The sequence below is a fragment of the Xiphophorus hellerii genome, chromosome 18 (assembly GCF_003331165.1).
Source record: "Xiphophorus hellerii strain 12219 chromosome 18, Xiphophorus_hellerii-4.1, whole genome shotgun sequence".
Taxonomy (NCBI): Eukaryota; Metazoa; Chordata; class Actinopteri; order Cyprinodontiformes; family Poeciliidae; genus Xiphophorus; species Xiphophorus hellerii.
In genome coordinates this window covers 25,812,315-25,829,335 of record NC_045689.1, presented here as the reverse complement: position 1 = coordinate 25,829,335, position 17,021 = coordinate 25,812,315, and the positions used below count along the sequence as shown (strand labels likewise).

Below are 17,021 nucleotides of genomic sequence, written 5' to 3'. Positions count from 1 at the left end.
CAGAGCTGACTCTAACCGAGTGTGTGGTGGAACAGTTTAAATGTGAAAAGGAGAAGCCATGCATCTGTGCATCGGATAAGCAAATCGCAAATCAGGAAGCTTCTACACGTTTCAGATTGCCGCAGAAACATAGATAAACTGAGTAACGCTGAGAAGACATTCATGAGCATGAGAAAAGTAACAAAAATTATTCGATAAGATGCTGTAAGTTCTTTAAGCATTTCTCAATAAAGTCCTAATTACAAAGAAAAAATGTATCAGACCTACTCCACCTCACTTTAAGTCAAAATAATAATAACAAAATAAGGGACTTGACTTTTAGGATGTAGCTCAGCTGAAGCAGTTGTTAGTCACCCTAACCAACTGCAGTTCAAGCCCGTGGGGAAAGTTTCTGTACCCAGTAGTGCAGCTGTGCAGCTTGCAAAACAATTCTCCCGTGTTTATGTGTGTTACAGAGATTGAAAAAAATCAACACAAAAAAATGAAATTAGATTTTGCTCAATGAAAAGAATGTTTAATAGCTCGTTAACATGTATCTGGTTATTTTCAAACCTTGCTTTTGAACAAACAGGCCTCATGGGGTCAAACAGTAATATTGAATAAAGCTGTAGATTTAAGGAGCATTGCTGCACAGTTTAATGACAGGAAATTTTATCTGCACAGCTGGTTCTGCATACTAAATTACACATTATACTGACATTACACTGAAATGATTTTGCACACTTTCAACTTTGGAGCTGGATAAACCACCGCTACTGATAATAAAAGCTATTAGGTAATCTACATAAACAATGTGGTTGTACACTGAATATGAACAAATTTCATTATATGTTGATAAGAATTCAAACCGACCTAAGGCCAAAGGGTGTCACAAATATAAAACTACACATATTAAATTTATACTAAGAGGAAATCAACAGTATTTATAAGAAACAAGAACGTGCGAATGCAAAGAAGCACCATAAACACATTTCCTATGCTTTACTGATGTAAAGAAGCACTTGAAATCAAATTTTATCATTCAATCTATTTTAAATATATACATTTATATTCTGTTTGGTTTAAGAGGGATTTGCTCACTAATTTGTAGGACAAATACAATCTAATGCAGTCAATGTGTTCTTTTGTCTTGCATACGACCAAAACTCATCTCGACCACAAGAGGGCAGTGGAACATTGCAAAAGGTGTTTGTTCTACCGCGTTATCTATTGAATCTGATTTACGTTGTGACTTGTAATGTCCCCGGGCTCTAACTAGACCGTCTCAGTTGTGTTTTTCTTTATCTTCTGGTAGTAAATCAAATACGTATTTTGTTTTCATTGAGAAAACTTATTTTGTTTTCTCAATGAGTTTTCTAACTTATATATTCCATTTATAAGTTAAACTCAATTTAACTTATAACACAATGGGACATAAAATCAGTTATCCCATCCATCCAATGGCTGATTGCACAGAGGTCCTACCATCACAAACTCTGTAACAGTAACTTCGAGTTACAGGTATTTTTGTTTTGTTTTGTTTTCTTATTTTGTTGATATGTTATATTGTGTCAGACAGGTTCCTGACTTGTGGAAATGCGTGCGCATACGACAAGTTTCAGAGAAAGCCGTACCAGAATATAGTCTCTACAGACAAGGGCACATTTCGAAAGAAATAAGTTTCCATTTGTAATTGCTCACACTTCCGCCTGCTTCAAAAATAAAAGTGTTAGAGTAGTTTTCTGTGTCACTGTAAACCCCCCCGTTGTTCAGATGTTGCCAATAAACAGTCATACATCTTTAAACCTGTCTTGTGATCAAGAAGCTGGGAACATCCATATATGGTCCTCACATCCTGTTTTGAATGTTGTCAATACGTTTTCAAAATTCCTTATCCACTTATAAAATGCAAAAAGCAGAGCATTGTTTCTTCATTCTTTCACACTTACCGCAGTTATTGTGTATCTATATCTTGCTGACGTCCTGACGGTTTTCTGTCCAAAAATACAGTTTAGTTTTCAAAAGGCAAAAGAACGCTAACAAATATCTCCCCATTATTTCACAATCCGTTGCAAAGCAAAGCTATATAAAAAAAATATATCTATTCACATTTCAACGCGCGCTCCCGCGACGTGCCCGCCTTAATTTAAAGCCACGTGATCTCTCCGGTTGGGTCATATGACCTTCTTCCAGCTCTGCGCCTGCTTCCCTCAAACAGCAGCCGAACATGGCGGACTTTGAGGAGCGGGGGACGCTGTTGGGAGACGAGAATGAAGGCCCGCTCGCCGGTCGACAGGAAGCCGGAGGCCCCGAAAGACCAATGTCCGCCATCTGCGACCCCAGCCGCCTCCTGCACCGAGTGGTCGTCCTGGTTTTCATGTGCTTCCTGGGATTCGGTGAGCAGCTGGCCGGCCATTCATTGTGAAGATGTTTGCGATGGCATAAAGTGAAAGCAAGACTTGAAACCTTTCCAGAGGGCTCGGGATGGGATTGTTGTGTTTCTCTAAGGTGGAAAAATAATACGTTCACATTATATGATACTTTCTGGCGTTTATTTCAGGGAGCTACTTCTGCTATGACAACCCAGCAGCACTTCAAACTCAAGTCATACAGGTAATTCATCCACTATTGAACCCCGTTGTAGAAATTCTAGTTTCCTTTTGTTTTTTTTATCCCCAATTGAGATGTCGACTCAAATGAATTTCACGACGCATTCTGAGGAACTTTATCTTTTGCGTCACTGACATGCCTATTGATTTAAAACGGCTTACTTACTGAACAAGTTTTGTCTTTCCTCTTCTGTTTCCAGGATATGAACTTGAACACTGCTCAGTTCATGCAGCTGTATGCCTGGTATTCCTGGCCAAACGTGGTGCTCTGCTTCTTGGGAGGATTTCTCATCGACAGGGTTTTTGGCATCAGGTGCGATAGAGAACCAGGTTGCTCTGGTTTTGTGCTAAACCCTTACCTTGCACTCTTACAATGAAAGAAGTGAAACTTTCTTTTTGAATGCCGTCTTGATTGAGTTTTGTTACGCATTCTTGTTTCTGTAGGCTTGGAACCATCATCTTTTCCCTATTTGTCTGTATTGGACAGGTTGGTTTGTGTTAAACTCTTGATGTGAAATTGTCACTTAAAGTTTTTTTTTTCTTTAACCATGTTTTGTTTTGAAACATCTTCACAGGTAATATTTGCAGCTGGAGCATGGGCCAATCATTTTTGGCTAATGGAAGCCGGGCGCTTTGTATTTGGGTAAAAATATTTAGCTTTTCAGAATCTATTTTAGTCACTAAAAACTCGCGTGTAGTTTTTCACACGAGCTCAAAATCTAACATCTTTTTTTAGCTTTATTCAATTGATCACCTCACTTAAATTCTTATATTTACCCATTTAAATCCAAATCTCCGAAGCGGAGCATAGCTTAACAGATACACAAGTTCTTTATGCCAAAAATTGACCTGTTTTTAACTTTCACACAGACCTTATATGGGTTTTTTAAAACTGTTTTCTTTGATAGTATCGGCGGAGAGTCCCTAGCAGTGGCCCAAAACACGTATGCGGTGAACTGGTTCAAAGGCAAGGAGCTCAATCTGGTCTTTGGTCTTCAGCTCAGCATGGCTCGACTGGTATGGACATTTTTAAAACTTATTTATTTGTTTTTTTAATCTTTGCATCCATTGGGGATGATTAATTAGTTTGCAAACTTAAGTTGTTTGTCATTTTGTTGCATTGAAGCCTCATGTTTCAATAGGATTTTGTGTGACAAACCATAGCAATGTAGCTCAAAATTGGGGAAATGGAAAGAAAATGATTGTTTTACAGAATATTTTACAAATAATTATCTGAGACATGTTTTGGTCCAATTGTGCTTGGCTCTCAATGACTTTTCTACAGCTGCAAATCTTTTGGTGTATTCCTATCCCAGTTTTTCATCACTATAGACCAGTGTTTCCCAACCCTGGTCCTCAAGGCACACTGTCCTACATGTTTTAGAGGTTTCCCTGCTTTAATGTCCCTGATTCAACTGATTGCAGTTCAACAAATGCCTGTTAATCAGTCATCAATTGAAATCAGATGGACTGAAGCAAGGAAATACCTAAAACATGCAGAGCAGTGCGCCTTGAGGACCAGGGTTGGGAAACACTGCTATAGACTGACATTTTTCATTTTTTTTGTTGTTGTTGTAAACACTGCAGACAGACTAGACCAGGGGTGGGCAACTCCAGGCCTCGAGGGCCGGTCTCCTGCAACTTTTAGATGTGTCTCTACTTCAACACACCCGAGTCAAATAATGAGGTCATTAGCAGGACTCTGGACAACTTGACTGCACTTAGGAGGTGATTCAGCTGTTGGATTCAAGTATGTTGGACCAGGGAGACGTCTAAGAGTTGCAGGACACCGGCCCTCGAGGACCAGGATTTTCCACCCCTGGACTAGACGGAGAGCGTCTGTGAAACTACACCTTGACGGATCTGGCCTCAGATTTTTGGTTTTTATTTTGACTGGGAAATTTTAACACTTGAATATGGGCTGATGATCCAAGACATTCTAGAATGCTGTGTGGTTCAGTGAAAATATTGAAAATTATCCCGGTATCATCTATTGATATTGCTCACATATCTATCGCAATATATATTATTGATTTATCACCTTGCCCTAAGACGGCTTGATACTAAGACTACATTTTACACAAGTGAACTCCAATTAACTCCAAGTTAACTTCTCAGTGGAATTGTATACACTACGTTTTACCAACGGGCATCAAAGTAAAGGGGGCTGAATACACGCACATGCCAAGTTTTTAAGATTTTTATTTGAAACTATGTCAAATTTTTCCTCCACTTCACAGATGTGTACTAGTTTGTGTTCACTTATCACATAGAAGCCAAATTAAATGCATCTAGGCTTGTAATTTGACTGTCCTATACATAAGGGTGTGTGAATACTTTTGCAAGGTGCTGTTAGGTGTAAAGAAACGCCGCCTGCTCTCCTTTCCCGTAGGGCAGCACAGTGAACATGAACATCATGGGTTGGGTGTACAATAAAGTTGCAGTGGCTGTTGGTTCCTCTGGACACACGACGCTCGGGATATCACTCATGATAGGTAAGTAATACACAGTTGTGTGTAAAACCGCCGGCTTCGCTTTTGTAGGAGAGAGTTTAACCTGAGCTTCTGGTTACATGTTTTATCGCTGCGTGTGTCAGACTTACCGAGCCCTCCGCTCGTCTCGGGTAACGTAGCCAAGCAGAAACGGAGAGAAGCAGGAAAGGGAACTAAAAGTGCTACTCGGCACCTCGGATGAGTCATGTGGGGTGTGAAAAGCCTTTTCTCGCGCGTGCAAAAGCGCTTCTACTTTTGCTCATCTTTGAAGCACTGTTGGTTAAACATTAACTCGATCATCTGACCATTACTCGGTTGTCAGGAAATGTTAAAATAAATATTTCGTGTTGTGTTCTTGAAGTCTTGAGACACTTTGTTTCTTTTTCTTTCTATTAGCGGCTGGAACCTGTGTGTTTTCTCTAACCTGTGCCTTGGTGCTGGCATTTTTTGATAAGAGAGCAGAGAGGATCCTTCAGAAGGAACAGGGAAGAACGGGTAATGTTAAGATAATGCCTTTGTTTTTATCTTTGTTCTTGCGTAACACTCATCTGTCAATACAAATCAATCCAGATTGCAAAAAAATACAAGGTTCTCTTTTTCTTGTTTGTTTACCTGAACTGATGAGTCTCTCTATTTTATGTGCTGGAATTGATTTTTATTTATTCATTCCTTATGAAACCCAGATCATTCCAGGATTTTGTCCAATTTTGTGTTGTTTTTTTTTTTTTTCCCAAGTTTGTTTTTCAGATGAGCTGTTGAAATAAAATAACACATATTTATCTTCTGTTTTAGGTGAAGTTATAAAGCTGACCGATGTGAAAGATTTCTCCCTGTCCCTGTGGCTCATCTTCATCATTTGTGTGTTTTACTATGTCGCCATTTTCCCCTTTATTGGACAGGGCCAGTAAGTATTTTACCTTTTCCCCTTGCTAAGATGCACAAATCTATCACTGTCGAGTTGGTGTCATTTATAGTTTAAAAAAAAAAAAGTCTGAATAGTGCTTCTCATCTGTTCTAAACCATGTGGTATAAAATACTGAAGATATCACTCATATGGTGTGATAAACTTTTTTTTTTTTTTTTTAACTTTTTTAAAAATCCATGTAATCATCACCTTAGTAATTTTTCTCCTCATCACAAAACATTGCGCCTTTTTATTGATGTGCCACTTTATTTTTAGGCTCAGTTCTAGTTTCACATAGGGCCAACATTAAAAAAAAATGATCAGTAACAACATGAAGTGTTACTTCTGTAATGAAGAAGTAAATCCAAGTAAATGCACACACTTGTGAACTCTCTGACCACTGAAGCACAGTTGCTGTGTTTTTTCTAAAGAACTCTCTCAGTTCCTCATTGTTTAAAACCATAAAGCACTGTTATTTAAAAGCCATGGGACAGTATGGGATTTACATGGTAAACCATGACACAAAGATTTTTAAACTATATGTATGTTTTTGTTATTTCAACCAGAATACCAATCACTTCTCTAAAATGAGATGTACTGTAGCTTGCTAGTGTTATAGTTGGAGCCCTCAAATACATCTCTGGAAAATATGAAGCGATCACTGCACTGAAAACCTCCTGGTTATCCCACCAAATATTGATTCCTGAACTCTTCCTGAGTTAAAACATTGGTATTGTTGTTTTTAAATGAATATTAACCTGTTTTCTTTGCATTATTTGAGGTCTGAAAGCACTGCGTCTTTTTTGTGATTTTGACCATTTCTCATTTTCTGCAAATGAATACAACATTTTTGCCAAACAATTCAGAGACATGTTGTCAGCAGTTCATAGAATAAAAGAACAATGCTTGTTTTACACAAATGTATACCTATCAAAAGAAACTTTTAATTTTAAGTGGGTCTGTATACTAAGTTCCAATTGTCACCGCAATATCCCAAAAAAGACTTTAATATATATATATATTTATTTTTATTGATGCGATATGTAGTCGCATAATACATTTACAATGCAAATTGTTTTTGGCTTTCAGTATGCAAGTTATTTGCTATCCCAAAATGTTTTCTTTCAAAAAACTGAAGTGAACCTCTAGAAAATGTCTGCACCTTAGATGCAGTCCCCAAAATTTATTTATTTTATTTTTTTCTTAGTTTTGGGTAAGTGCCATGCAAAAAAAAATGTCGTCATAGCAACTTCCCTCCTCTGCTGCCATCCTTTTCTTCTTCCCCTTTATACCGACTGTCACTTTTCTTTACAGTTGCATTTGCCCCAGGAGTCAAATCCTGCCACAGCAGGTGCTTCATTGCCGGGATGCCTGAACGCAGCGTGTGCATCTCAAAGATGCTCGTAGTTTTGACAAAACTGCTCTTCTTTTTTTTTTTTTTTTTCTTCTTTGGGAATGAAAAACAAGTTCAATCACACCACCAGGAAAGGCAATGGGGCCTAAAAATGGTAATAGGTTTGACGGATGGCTTTGTAGTGGAGGGAAGACATGTTGGTTTGCCCTCAATGAAAGACAAAGATGAGCTGACAACTGCCATGGCTTTTCCGCTGAGGTTCTGTGCTTATGAAACAAATGGTTGAAACGCAGGTGGAGGGAGAATGTTTAACATTTTAGAGGATTTATTGTCATGGGAATAAAATCACTTTCATCTCCCTTTGTGTTCATATAAGCAGAAGAACTTGTGCTTTCTGTGTCTCATCGCCTTACCTTTTGCCTTTCAGGGTATTTTTTATTGAAAAATTCAACTTCTCCCCAGCACAAGCCAGAGCTGTCAACAGGTAATTAACTTATTTTTTTTTATCTTTACCTTGTAGAGAAATGTGTATTTTTTAAAATTTTATTTTAGTAGAGTAGTTTATTATTATTGTATAGGCTTAGTGTCTGAATATCTATTATTCATGAACACAAGCTACAGAAATTTTAGCCACCTTATAACCAAAGGTAATTTTCAATTTGACTTTGATAATCACAATTCTTCGTTTATTTGAATTGCAATGAAAACGACAATCAAATGTAGTAAATATTCATCAGTATATGCAGTAAGAACCTCACTACCAGACACTGGAGGTCTGAAGGGAATTGAGTGAAGAAACCAGCTTTATTTACAGACCAGCTAAATAGTTTTCTAACTTTCTGAATCGCGAGTTAACGTTAGACTTCAACATCGCCTGATTGAAGTGAACACATTAACACTGTTAAAGGAGTAATGTCTGCACAAAAATATCCAACTACCATTCTGCTTTTTCCATCCAATTGCAACTCCTTTTTTTTCATTCCTCAAAGTAACTATAAACACTGTAAATTTTATTTATTTGTTTTTATTTTTCCCCAGCATCGTGTACATCATCTCAGCTCCCGCGTCTCCAATTCTCGGCTTTATCGTCGACAAGACCGGGAGAAATATCGGCTGGGTCTTTGCCGCCGTCATCGCGACGCTCTGTGCTCACATGATGTTGGCCTTCACCTTCTGGAACCCGTGGATTGCCATGGTAATACACATAAGTCGCTTTTAATTTTTAAACTCAGATTAAAATGTGTCTACAATACAGAAACTTGTTTTGTGTTGCTGAATAAACTGCACATAACAAAAAAAAATAAATTCCCAGTCCATTTTGCATCATATTAAACGTCCTCCCCTCACCCATTTATTACCAATAGACGTGAACCTTTAGATGATGGCCTGATTTATTTAGATGCACCTGTGAAAGCTTTCTCTGCAGGAAGTCTCCTGCCGTACTATCGAACACTTTAACAGCTGAGTGTGCGAACAAAAACAAAGCTTTAATTAAAGCTCTAGATTCAAAACTTAATTGTTTTTGCGTTTGAACATTTAGCACGCCACAATTAAATGCCTGATGAACCCCGCTAATATGCATCATTATCCCACTGTGCTCCGAGTGATAAAATTAAGCCACTTTCCAACTCCAAACGCTTTAGCTTCTGTTGAATATTGCTAAATCCTGAGTGCAAATAACTGAGACTGCATAGCTTCAATTTACTGCTCTTTTTTAAATTTTTTTTAATTTTTTATAGATCTAATAGAAATCATTTCTTGTCTTCCAGTCCCTGCTGGGCGTCTCGTACTCTCTGCTGGCCTGTGCACTGTGGCCCATGGTTTCCTTTGTGGTGCCTGAGCATCAACTGGGAACAGCCTATGGCTTGTACGTACTTTTTTTTTTTTTTTAAGTTTAATATTTTGTTGTTGAGATTAATATATCGATTGTCATTGTGTTTTGAATATAAGGTACTGATGTTGTGTGTCCTCCTTGGTTTGCCCACCAGCATGCAGTCCATCCAGAACCTGGGGCTTGCCGTCATCTCGATCTTAGTCGGAGTCATTGTGGATATAAGAGGATACCTGGTGTTGGAAGTGTTTTTCTGTGCCTGCATTTGCAGTCAGTTGGATTCAGTCTGTCCTCAAGTTTTTTGTTTTTTTTTTAGCTTTGGACTGCCTCTGAGTGACATTTTTGTTTGTTCCCCGCACTGATTTTTTCCCTTCTTGTCTTGCAGTCGCGCTGATGGCAGTGGTGGGGTTGTACTTGGTGGATTATCTTAAAGGTAGTTGGAGCCTGGAGTTTTCTCTACCTGTGTATTTCTTTCAACTTGTTTTCTCATGACATCTCTTCACTTTCCCCTGTCATTTTTTTCCCCTCCTTTTTTCAGCGAGCTCCACCGCTTATCGCTAGACTCACTACTTTTCTCTGTCATGATCTCTCTTCCTGCAGGTGAAGATTTGAACCGGTCAGCTGCAGCCAGAGCCAAACTCCAGAAGGAGACGTCTACAGATGCAGAGTGAGTATCCTTAATCCGTCATCTCTCCCATCTATATACCAAATATTCAGACTGAGCGTTTTCCTCATCTGTTCTAGTGACAAAAATATGAATCAGAAGACTGAGATACATAAAATTTTCTAGTCAAATCCAGCTCAAGCCGTTATTATGATGCGGGTAGAATACATTGCAACTAGAGCTGCAACACATTATTAGTCATGGATTATTAATTATTCTCATCAGTTCAGATTTTTAATTTAGGCCCATTTATACAATGTTAGAAATACTTTGAGATGTCAAACAATTGAATTCCTTTAAGAAGTAATATAAAAATTTATTTCCTAAAATGCTATAACAGCATTCATTTAGTGCATGCTTTCTATATATATATGTATATATATATACATCTACAGACAAATGTTTAGTTTTTTATCTTAAATGCAAAAGGTATATGTATATATGCTTGTGCACTTTACTACCGAGTATGTTCTTGCAGTAATTGACCATTTACTTTCACTGAACACTCCAGCTAACGATTAATCTATTGTTGAAATAATCCTCAAATAATTTAGCAATTGCGTCATTGCGATTAATCGTTGCAGCCTTCAGAGGTTAGTTGTAACCTCTGAGTTTTATATATTATTGTATTTGAGCTGCAAATTCATATACAAACACCCAAATGCATGAGTCGCATTCAGAGCTGCACAGACACACCAGCCTAAGGTTTAATGAGCGAACACTAACAGTTTACAAGTCTCAGTGGCACACTTCAACACCCCTTTAGAAATGTTGCATTGAACAGGTTGGCTCATTAGACTTTATTGAGCTTTTAGGTAGCCTTTGCAGCACACTTGCTAATGGCCCTTCTGTTTATAAAGGCAAGCATGCTCATTATAAATGTAAATGTTTATGGACTTGTAGTTTTGTTTTTGTTTTTTTTTTTATCTTCCAAAAAACAGACACAAACTTAACTAGCAGCCATAAGGTCGGTTAAATTTCCAAAATGAATAAATTCTGAATAATTTTCCTATTTGCTGGGTTTAATTCCCCTCCTGCAGTCATTTGCTCAAGGTTCAGGATGTGAAAAATCAAATGTTGGCAAACGGTCTCTGCACACCCTGTGTTTTTTAAAGTTTGAGGCTCTTACGACTTTAACCTTACTGGTGTGTTTGGAGACGCTAACTGCTTAAACAGTTAGTTTCTAAACGTTCTTTATCAGGAGTTAATGACCTTGTAGAAAAAATGTCTAACTTAAGTTATGTGTTAAAACATGTGCTGTATTAAAAACAGACATGCAACGCTAGATGTGTCCTGAGCAGGAGTTTTTGTCCCTACATCAATCTTTAGCATGTAAAACAGTATTAATTGATTCAAATGGCTGTTTTTAGTCCCAGTCTGACATTCCATCTGATGAATCATTAAAAGCTTTGCAATTTATGTGCTTAAATACTCGGTAGTTTTAAAGTGTCGTAAAATAATGCATTTTTATAAATATTTTATTTTTATTAATCCTCTGGTTATGTTCAACCAGGGTCACCCACCACTTTGATTTTTGACAGAGAATAATATGTTGAATTTTGCAGGAATGCACCTTGGGCATTGTTAGCTTCAGCGTTAAATGAATTCACATATAACTCTCGCTTACTATTTATTAAGAGAAGTGAGTTAAAGTGTTATGCTAACGCTAGCATGTTTCTGCATGAGGGAGTTCTCATTTCATGCAAAATATTTAAAATAAATTTTTCCAGGTAAACACCTTGACAAAACTTAAGGAAACAGTTGTCTTACAGGTGCTTTCTGTTGAACATGACCTGTGACGTAGCTGTTTGTTTTGAATCTTCTCTTTGCTGGTGCAACGTTTGAGGCGACCTGTTACAGGAGCTCTGTAACGAAGTTACAGTTGGAGCAACATTTTAAGATTGTCAAACAGAAGACTAAGACGACTGAAGGGTCCAGAGAGTCCTGGACGGCTGAGATGTCATAGATCCATTTCAAGAATGTGGTATTTTGTTTCGCTATAAATAGGGATGCGCAGATTATCGATACCCAATTTTAATATTGCTGTTATGGCGTATAACTATCATTTGCCAGTACTTTATGGCTTTTTGTACCGTTTCAACACCATTAGAAAAATAAAACGGCAACAAGATAATGTCAGTTCATATTGGCCCAGTTTTATCCATCGGACTGATACATTATGTTAAACGATTTTTAACATAATCGCCAATACAGATGTTAGTGCTGATATTTTATGCATCAGTAACTATAAAGCTAGCGAGTTTTCAAACCTGTAAATTGATAAATTTATTGAAGTAAAACAGTTTTTTTTTTTTTTTTTTAAGATTAGGCATTATCCAGTGAAGAGCTCCAAAGATTAATTGAATCAACCCGTCATAACGATGCAGTTTTGTAAGCTGTGCACATTTTATTTTATTTTATTTTCTAATTGACTGACAGCCCTCTGGTTCACTACAGGTGTAGCTGACCTAAAACCAGACTGTACATCAACAGGTTTTTGAAGTCATTTACTTTGGAGCTCGTATGCCAATCAAAAATGCATCAATTGGAACACGGATCCAAAACTTAGGACTAGATTGGAACAAACCCATGCACTACCCTCAAACACGATTCAGGAAATATTATTTTTATTCATTTTTTGTCTGTTTCTCTTCTGGCTAACCTGCTAGCTTTGAGGTTCACACATTTTGCGTGTTGCTTCTACACTTCCCATTCGTTGCATGAAATATTTCACAATTGCCAACAGGTTATATCCATCTCTCTAAAGGTCCAATATGTCTAAGCTAAATTGTTTTGTATGTTGGACATGAGACTCTTACAGGATGACTAATATGATCTGATTCATGTTGTGGCTGATATTTTCCAGATGATGCTGAGCGAACACACATGGTCCTGGGCTTCAGAACCAGCAGGTTGCACTGTCCACTCCAGAGCTTTCAGTCTGCGGCCAATTGGGCGGGACTGCGGTTCTGGCTCCGCCCAGTGACGTCATCTGTGGCTCTTCGCACCTGAACTGACTGGCTGTTGCTTAACCCTGTGTTGATACGAGGACACTGATGAATGACGAATCTCAGTTTGGACATAACTACAACTTCTTCTCACCTGACTACAGTTCCACCTGCTCTTAGTAACAGCTAACTCGTGTGTGTGTGTGGGGGGGTGGGGGGGTGGGGGTGTGTGTGTGTACGGCATGAAGTTTCTTAACTGCTAGAAATCTAAAGTTTTTACAAACTGTCAAGGGGAATGGTGCTTTTAAACCTTTTTAAAAATCCTTGATTTATTATTATTATCATTTCTTGGTTTTAACTCAGAAAATAAGGATCCTATTTCAGTTCATGCAAACTTTGTGGGTATTGTGTGTCCAGAAGAACTTGTTTAGCTTATCCCATGTCAGCGTTATCACTGCCAAACCAAACTCTCATAATGGAGTCGGCACACTTATTTTCTCGCCGTAAGCTTTAGTCAGACGCATCATTGACCTTTTAGTGGATGGTCTCCAGCAGAGCACGGCTCCTCACTGTTTAAGCTTTATTGCTCGGTTATTTTATTCCCTAAACTCTTTAACCGCTTTTCAATGAGCTATGAAGTTCATAACAGTTAATTTTCTGTCGCATCATCATCATCTATTAATGCCCAGATGTAAAAAGAAAACAGGCCCGCTTTCGAACGTATTTAACTGTGTAATGATGCTCAGCTTTAGCGTCTGTAGACGCATTTTTAAACGTGACCTTTTATAATAATCTTTTTTTTTTTAATCTTCAAAAAAAAGATTTAAATGTTTCATAGATTTTCGTCGTTTAAACTCAGGTGATTAAGTTGAAGTTCAAAGCGCTGTCCGAAATTCCTGCTTGCTTCAGGCTGTTTGTGCTCTTGGCTTTAACAAATTGCATTGTGGAAATGCAGTTGGAGATTGTAGTCTCCATCTGCTGACCGCAGTTGCAGACATAGACACGGCCCGGTTGGCGATTCTCACCATATTGGCACATTTTAAGCTTGAAGCAAAAATATCGGCCATGGCCAAATTGAAAGTGGAGAAAAATCTATTTCTTACATATTGATTGTGGTCATAATGCTACGTATATTATCTTATTTAAATGCAAAGAAAACAAGTGTAACAGATCACCTTGATAACTGGAAGAAAATAAAGACGCACTTGAAATGATCAAATTAAGATAGAAAATGTTGAAACACCAATAATATAGTTAAAAAAAAATATTTTAGAAAACGCATAACAAAGGTCAAAGCATTTCTGACAAAAAATATATAATAATTACTTAAATGGAGAGAATATTGTATAACATATATGACTTATTATCATAATAGTACATCGATTCAGTCAAATTGAATTGATTAAGTTTTACTTTTAAAATTCAAATACCTAAACCACTTGGGCACTTTCACTTTTATCTCAAAATCAAAAATCTATATATCAATCAGTGAATCAAACTTTACTGTAGTTTCAATGAAAGTTTTACAAACGTTAACAAATAAACAGATACTAGTAGTACAGCTGGAATATTGAGACTCAATCAGAAGTCAGGAAGGACTATAGGCAGATATAATGTTGGAACATTAAAATTTGTTAGAATTAAAAGTTTCAACCATTTGGAAAAACTTTATTTTCATAAAGAATTAAATGACTTTCAATCTAAATAAATGACTAGAACATAAATTAAAAAATATCAGATTTCACAAGAGATGGGAGGCTAAAAAGAAAACATCAACACTCTAAGGTGCCTAAAGCCTTTGACTTGAAAGCTAAAGCAATGACACGAATGGAAGTTTTAGCACTTTTTTTTTATTTTGGAGAAATAACCATGAAAAGGTAACTCGATGCATATGTAGCAAATATGTTCCCCGTTATTCACCATGGAAGAAGGAAACTTTTAACGTGTGTTAAATTTAGCTGCTGCTCTGTGTAAATATGGGTGTGAAATGAATTTGCAAGATTTGTTCAAGCGAAACATTTTTAACCATTAAAGTGGAATTTTCATCATGAATTAAATATTTTCCAGTTTGAAAACTGAACTGAGTTTGAAGACGGTAAACAAAACGAGACCAAAACAGTATTTAAGAAAAACAAAACTTCCAGAAGTAAAAACCAGGCTACAAAGGTAACTTAAAAAAAAAAAAAAAAACCTCAAAACTAGTGAGTCTTAGAGGCTGTTTTTGTGATTTAATGCTTGTTACATTTAACTGTTGATTTGCTGAAATGATCTGAGGACTACCGATTATACCATGTTTGAAGAAGCAAACACTTGCAACCAAGTGCTATGACATTTATAATAAACATAAATTATTTGTTAAACATTTTAATTCCTTTCTCTCTTTTTTTGCTACTGCAGCGTCTCTCTTCTGTATTCTTTTTTTTTTCTTCCTCTGCTCACTGCTCGCGTTGATGCTCTTGTCGGTGTGGGCGCTGGAAGGTTTATTGTGCCCGCGTTATTATTCCTACAGGAGTAAAAGGCAGCCCAGTATGGTGATGCAGGGTGGAAGTGCTAGACTGGCATCTATGTCTGCTTTTGCCTTGCGTAACAGGTACCTTTCCAGGCTGGGAGCACAGGTATGATCACGTTTAGTCAAACGGGAAAAAATGTTTTAAAACTCGCTGTACAATCTCTTGTTGCCTGCGTCTTTTTAAAGAGGGGCTTTTATTAAAACTCTGGGTCTGCTTAGCCTGTGGTTTGTCTTCTGCTTGATTTCTTTTATCCTCTCAGCTCCCAGATCACTGCTCTACCCATCTGTCATCGCTTGCCCACAGGAGCGTTCTGAAATGACACTCGCCATTCATCCGTCTGCGTCTGCAGCTCAGTAAGCTAACTGTGGCTTGAGACAAGTTTGCACTGAAATGGGACGATGCTTCAAAATCGTCACGTTTTGTACAGAATTGTTTTTGCACTTTTCCCTTTGACATTTTCATGTTACTGACTGTTGACATTTACAGGTGAATCTTTAAGGAGATCACTTTATTTTTTTTTTTTTTGATGACACTCGTTTCTACTGCACGTATCCATGTATACTGGATTTGTTGAACACTTGAGGTGCCCTTTAGCAAAGTCGAACCAAAGATGTTTTTCTTCCAAGTATTAATCTCAGGGGATCACCTTTTTTGTTTTTACCTTTTGTAGGTGTATATTCTTTGCAAACAGCAGAGGGCGCCATTTAACTCTGTTTACCACTGACCATGGAAATGCTTTGTTTTAGTCGAGCAATCAATATCTAGTTTGATTTTTTTCACGTTTTCCAAGCTACCACATGTCACTTGGATAAGGGAGACCAAGAATTGATTGAAGCATTGTGAAGTTAAGTTCTTTTAATATGTTGATGATTTTTTAAAATATTTGAAATAATAAAAATATTCAATCAATTAATTAGTGGATTTCTTTTTTTCTCCTACAATTTAATTTAGCCTAAAATGTACAATTGAGTTTCTTGGGGTTTTTTTTTTTGTTGTTTTTTTAATCTCTGGTTTTGCTCATGACTTTGCAAAAGGAACATTTGAAAAGAAAAGAATAAAATCAGCAGTTTTGTCGAACGACTATTTCATTCGACAGAGTAAACGTGCACTAAACTGTTTTATATTTGCTTTTAAAGTCAGAAACTGACACATTGGCCATTTAATGGACTTGTTCTGGGGTGGTTCACTTTGCACGCCATCTCTTCCAGAAACTAAAGAGCACATTCCCTCTTAAAACATAAAGCATTTGGAGATTTTTTTACATCTGTTCACATTTTATGGCATAAACCAGTGCACCAATTTAAGGAAAATTATACATAGTTTTCAATTTTTTTAAATAATTTTTTTTTTAAAAAGCATGTCATTCATTCATACAGACTCTCATACTCTTATTTCTTATAGAAAATGGCACAACCAACTGCTCTCAGAAGTTGTCTTAACAGTTGCTGTTCACAGATGCTCTCCATCTAATCTGAGCTGGAGTTTTTTTTCCAGTGCAGTTGCAGTCTCTGTCAATGCGACTTTCCGAAGTATTGACTACAGAGACCTCCTACATGCTATGCTTGATGTATTTCTATTTGTAAAACTAGAAATACATTTTACAATACTTGTTGAAAAGCATGTATCATTTTACCTATGTCAAAATACCGATTATAAAAGGTGCTAAAATATATACATATAAGTTTACATATATTTTGAATGAGATAATTTCCACAGTATGATCTTTTTAC

The 17,021-nt window shown here is 37.1% G+C and overlaps 1 protein-coding gene across 2 annotated transcripts; it reads left to right on the top strand.

The window, feature by feature from the left end:
- The first annotated feature begins 2,166 nt into the window (after window positions 1-2,166).
- On the top strand, window positions 2,167-16,204 carry mfsd1 (major facilitator superfamily domain containing 1). Of its 2 annotated transcripts, XM_032545551.1 has the most exons (17): window positions 2,167-2,375; window positions 2,540-2,592; window positions 2,789-2,901; window positions 3,033-3,075; window positions 3,164-3,231; window positions 3,497-3,605; window positions 4,981-5,083; window positions 5,477-5,575; window positions 5,873-5,984; window positions 7,766-7,822; window positions 8,377-8,533; window positions 9,108-9,205; window positions 9,327-9,439; window positions 9,555-9,602; window positions 9,770-9,836; window positions 15,291-15,396; window positions 15,551-16,204. In XM_032545551.1, exons 1-17 carry the CDS (start codon window positions 2,207-2,209, stop codon window positions 15,608-15,610), a joined length of 1,575 nt encoding a protein of 524 aa, XP_032401442.1. In that variant the 5' UTR covers window positions 2,167-2,206; the 3' UTR covers window positions 15,611-16,204. The 2 variants fall into 2 exon arrangements, with proteins under 2 accessions (XP_032401442.1, XP_032401441.1); XM_032545550.1 differs by lacking the exon at window positions 15,551-16,204 and having other exon boundaries at window positions 2,169-2,375; window positions 12,700-15,329.
- The last annotated feature ends 817 nt before the right edge of the window (window positions 16,205-17,021 follow it).

What these genes read in the sequence shown, in the direction of transcription:
- mfsd1 (XM_032545551.1), top strand. Translation starts at nt 2,207, where the DNA reads ATGGCGGACTTTGAGGAGCGGGGGACGCTGTTGGGAGACGAGAATGAA. An exon ending in CTGGGAACAGCCTATGGCTT is followed by an intron (nt 9,206 to 9,326) that starts GTACGTACTTTT and finishes TTTGCCCACCAG; the next exon opens with CATGCAGTCCATCCAGAACC. An exon ending in CTTGGTGGATTATCTTAAAG is followed by an intron (nt 9,603 to 9,769) that starts GTAGTTGGAGCC and finishes CTCTTCCTGCAG; the next exon opens with GTGAAGATTTGAACCGGTCA.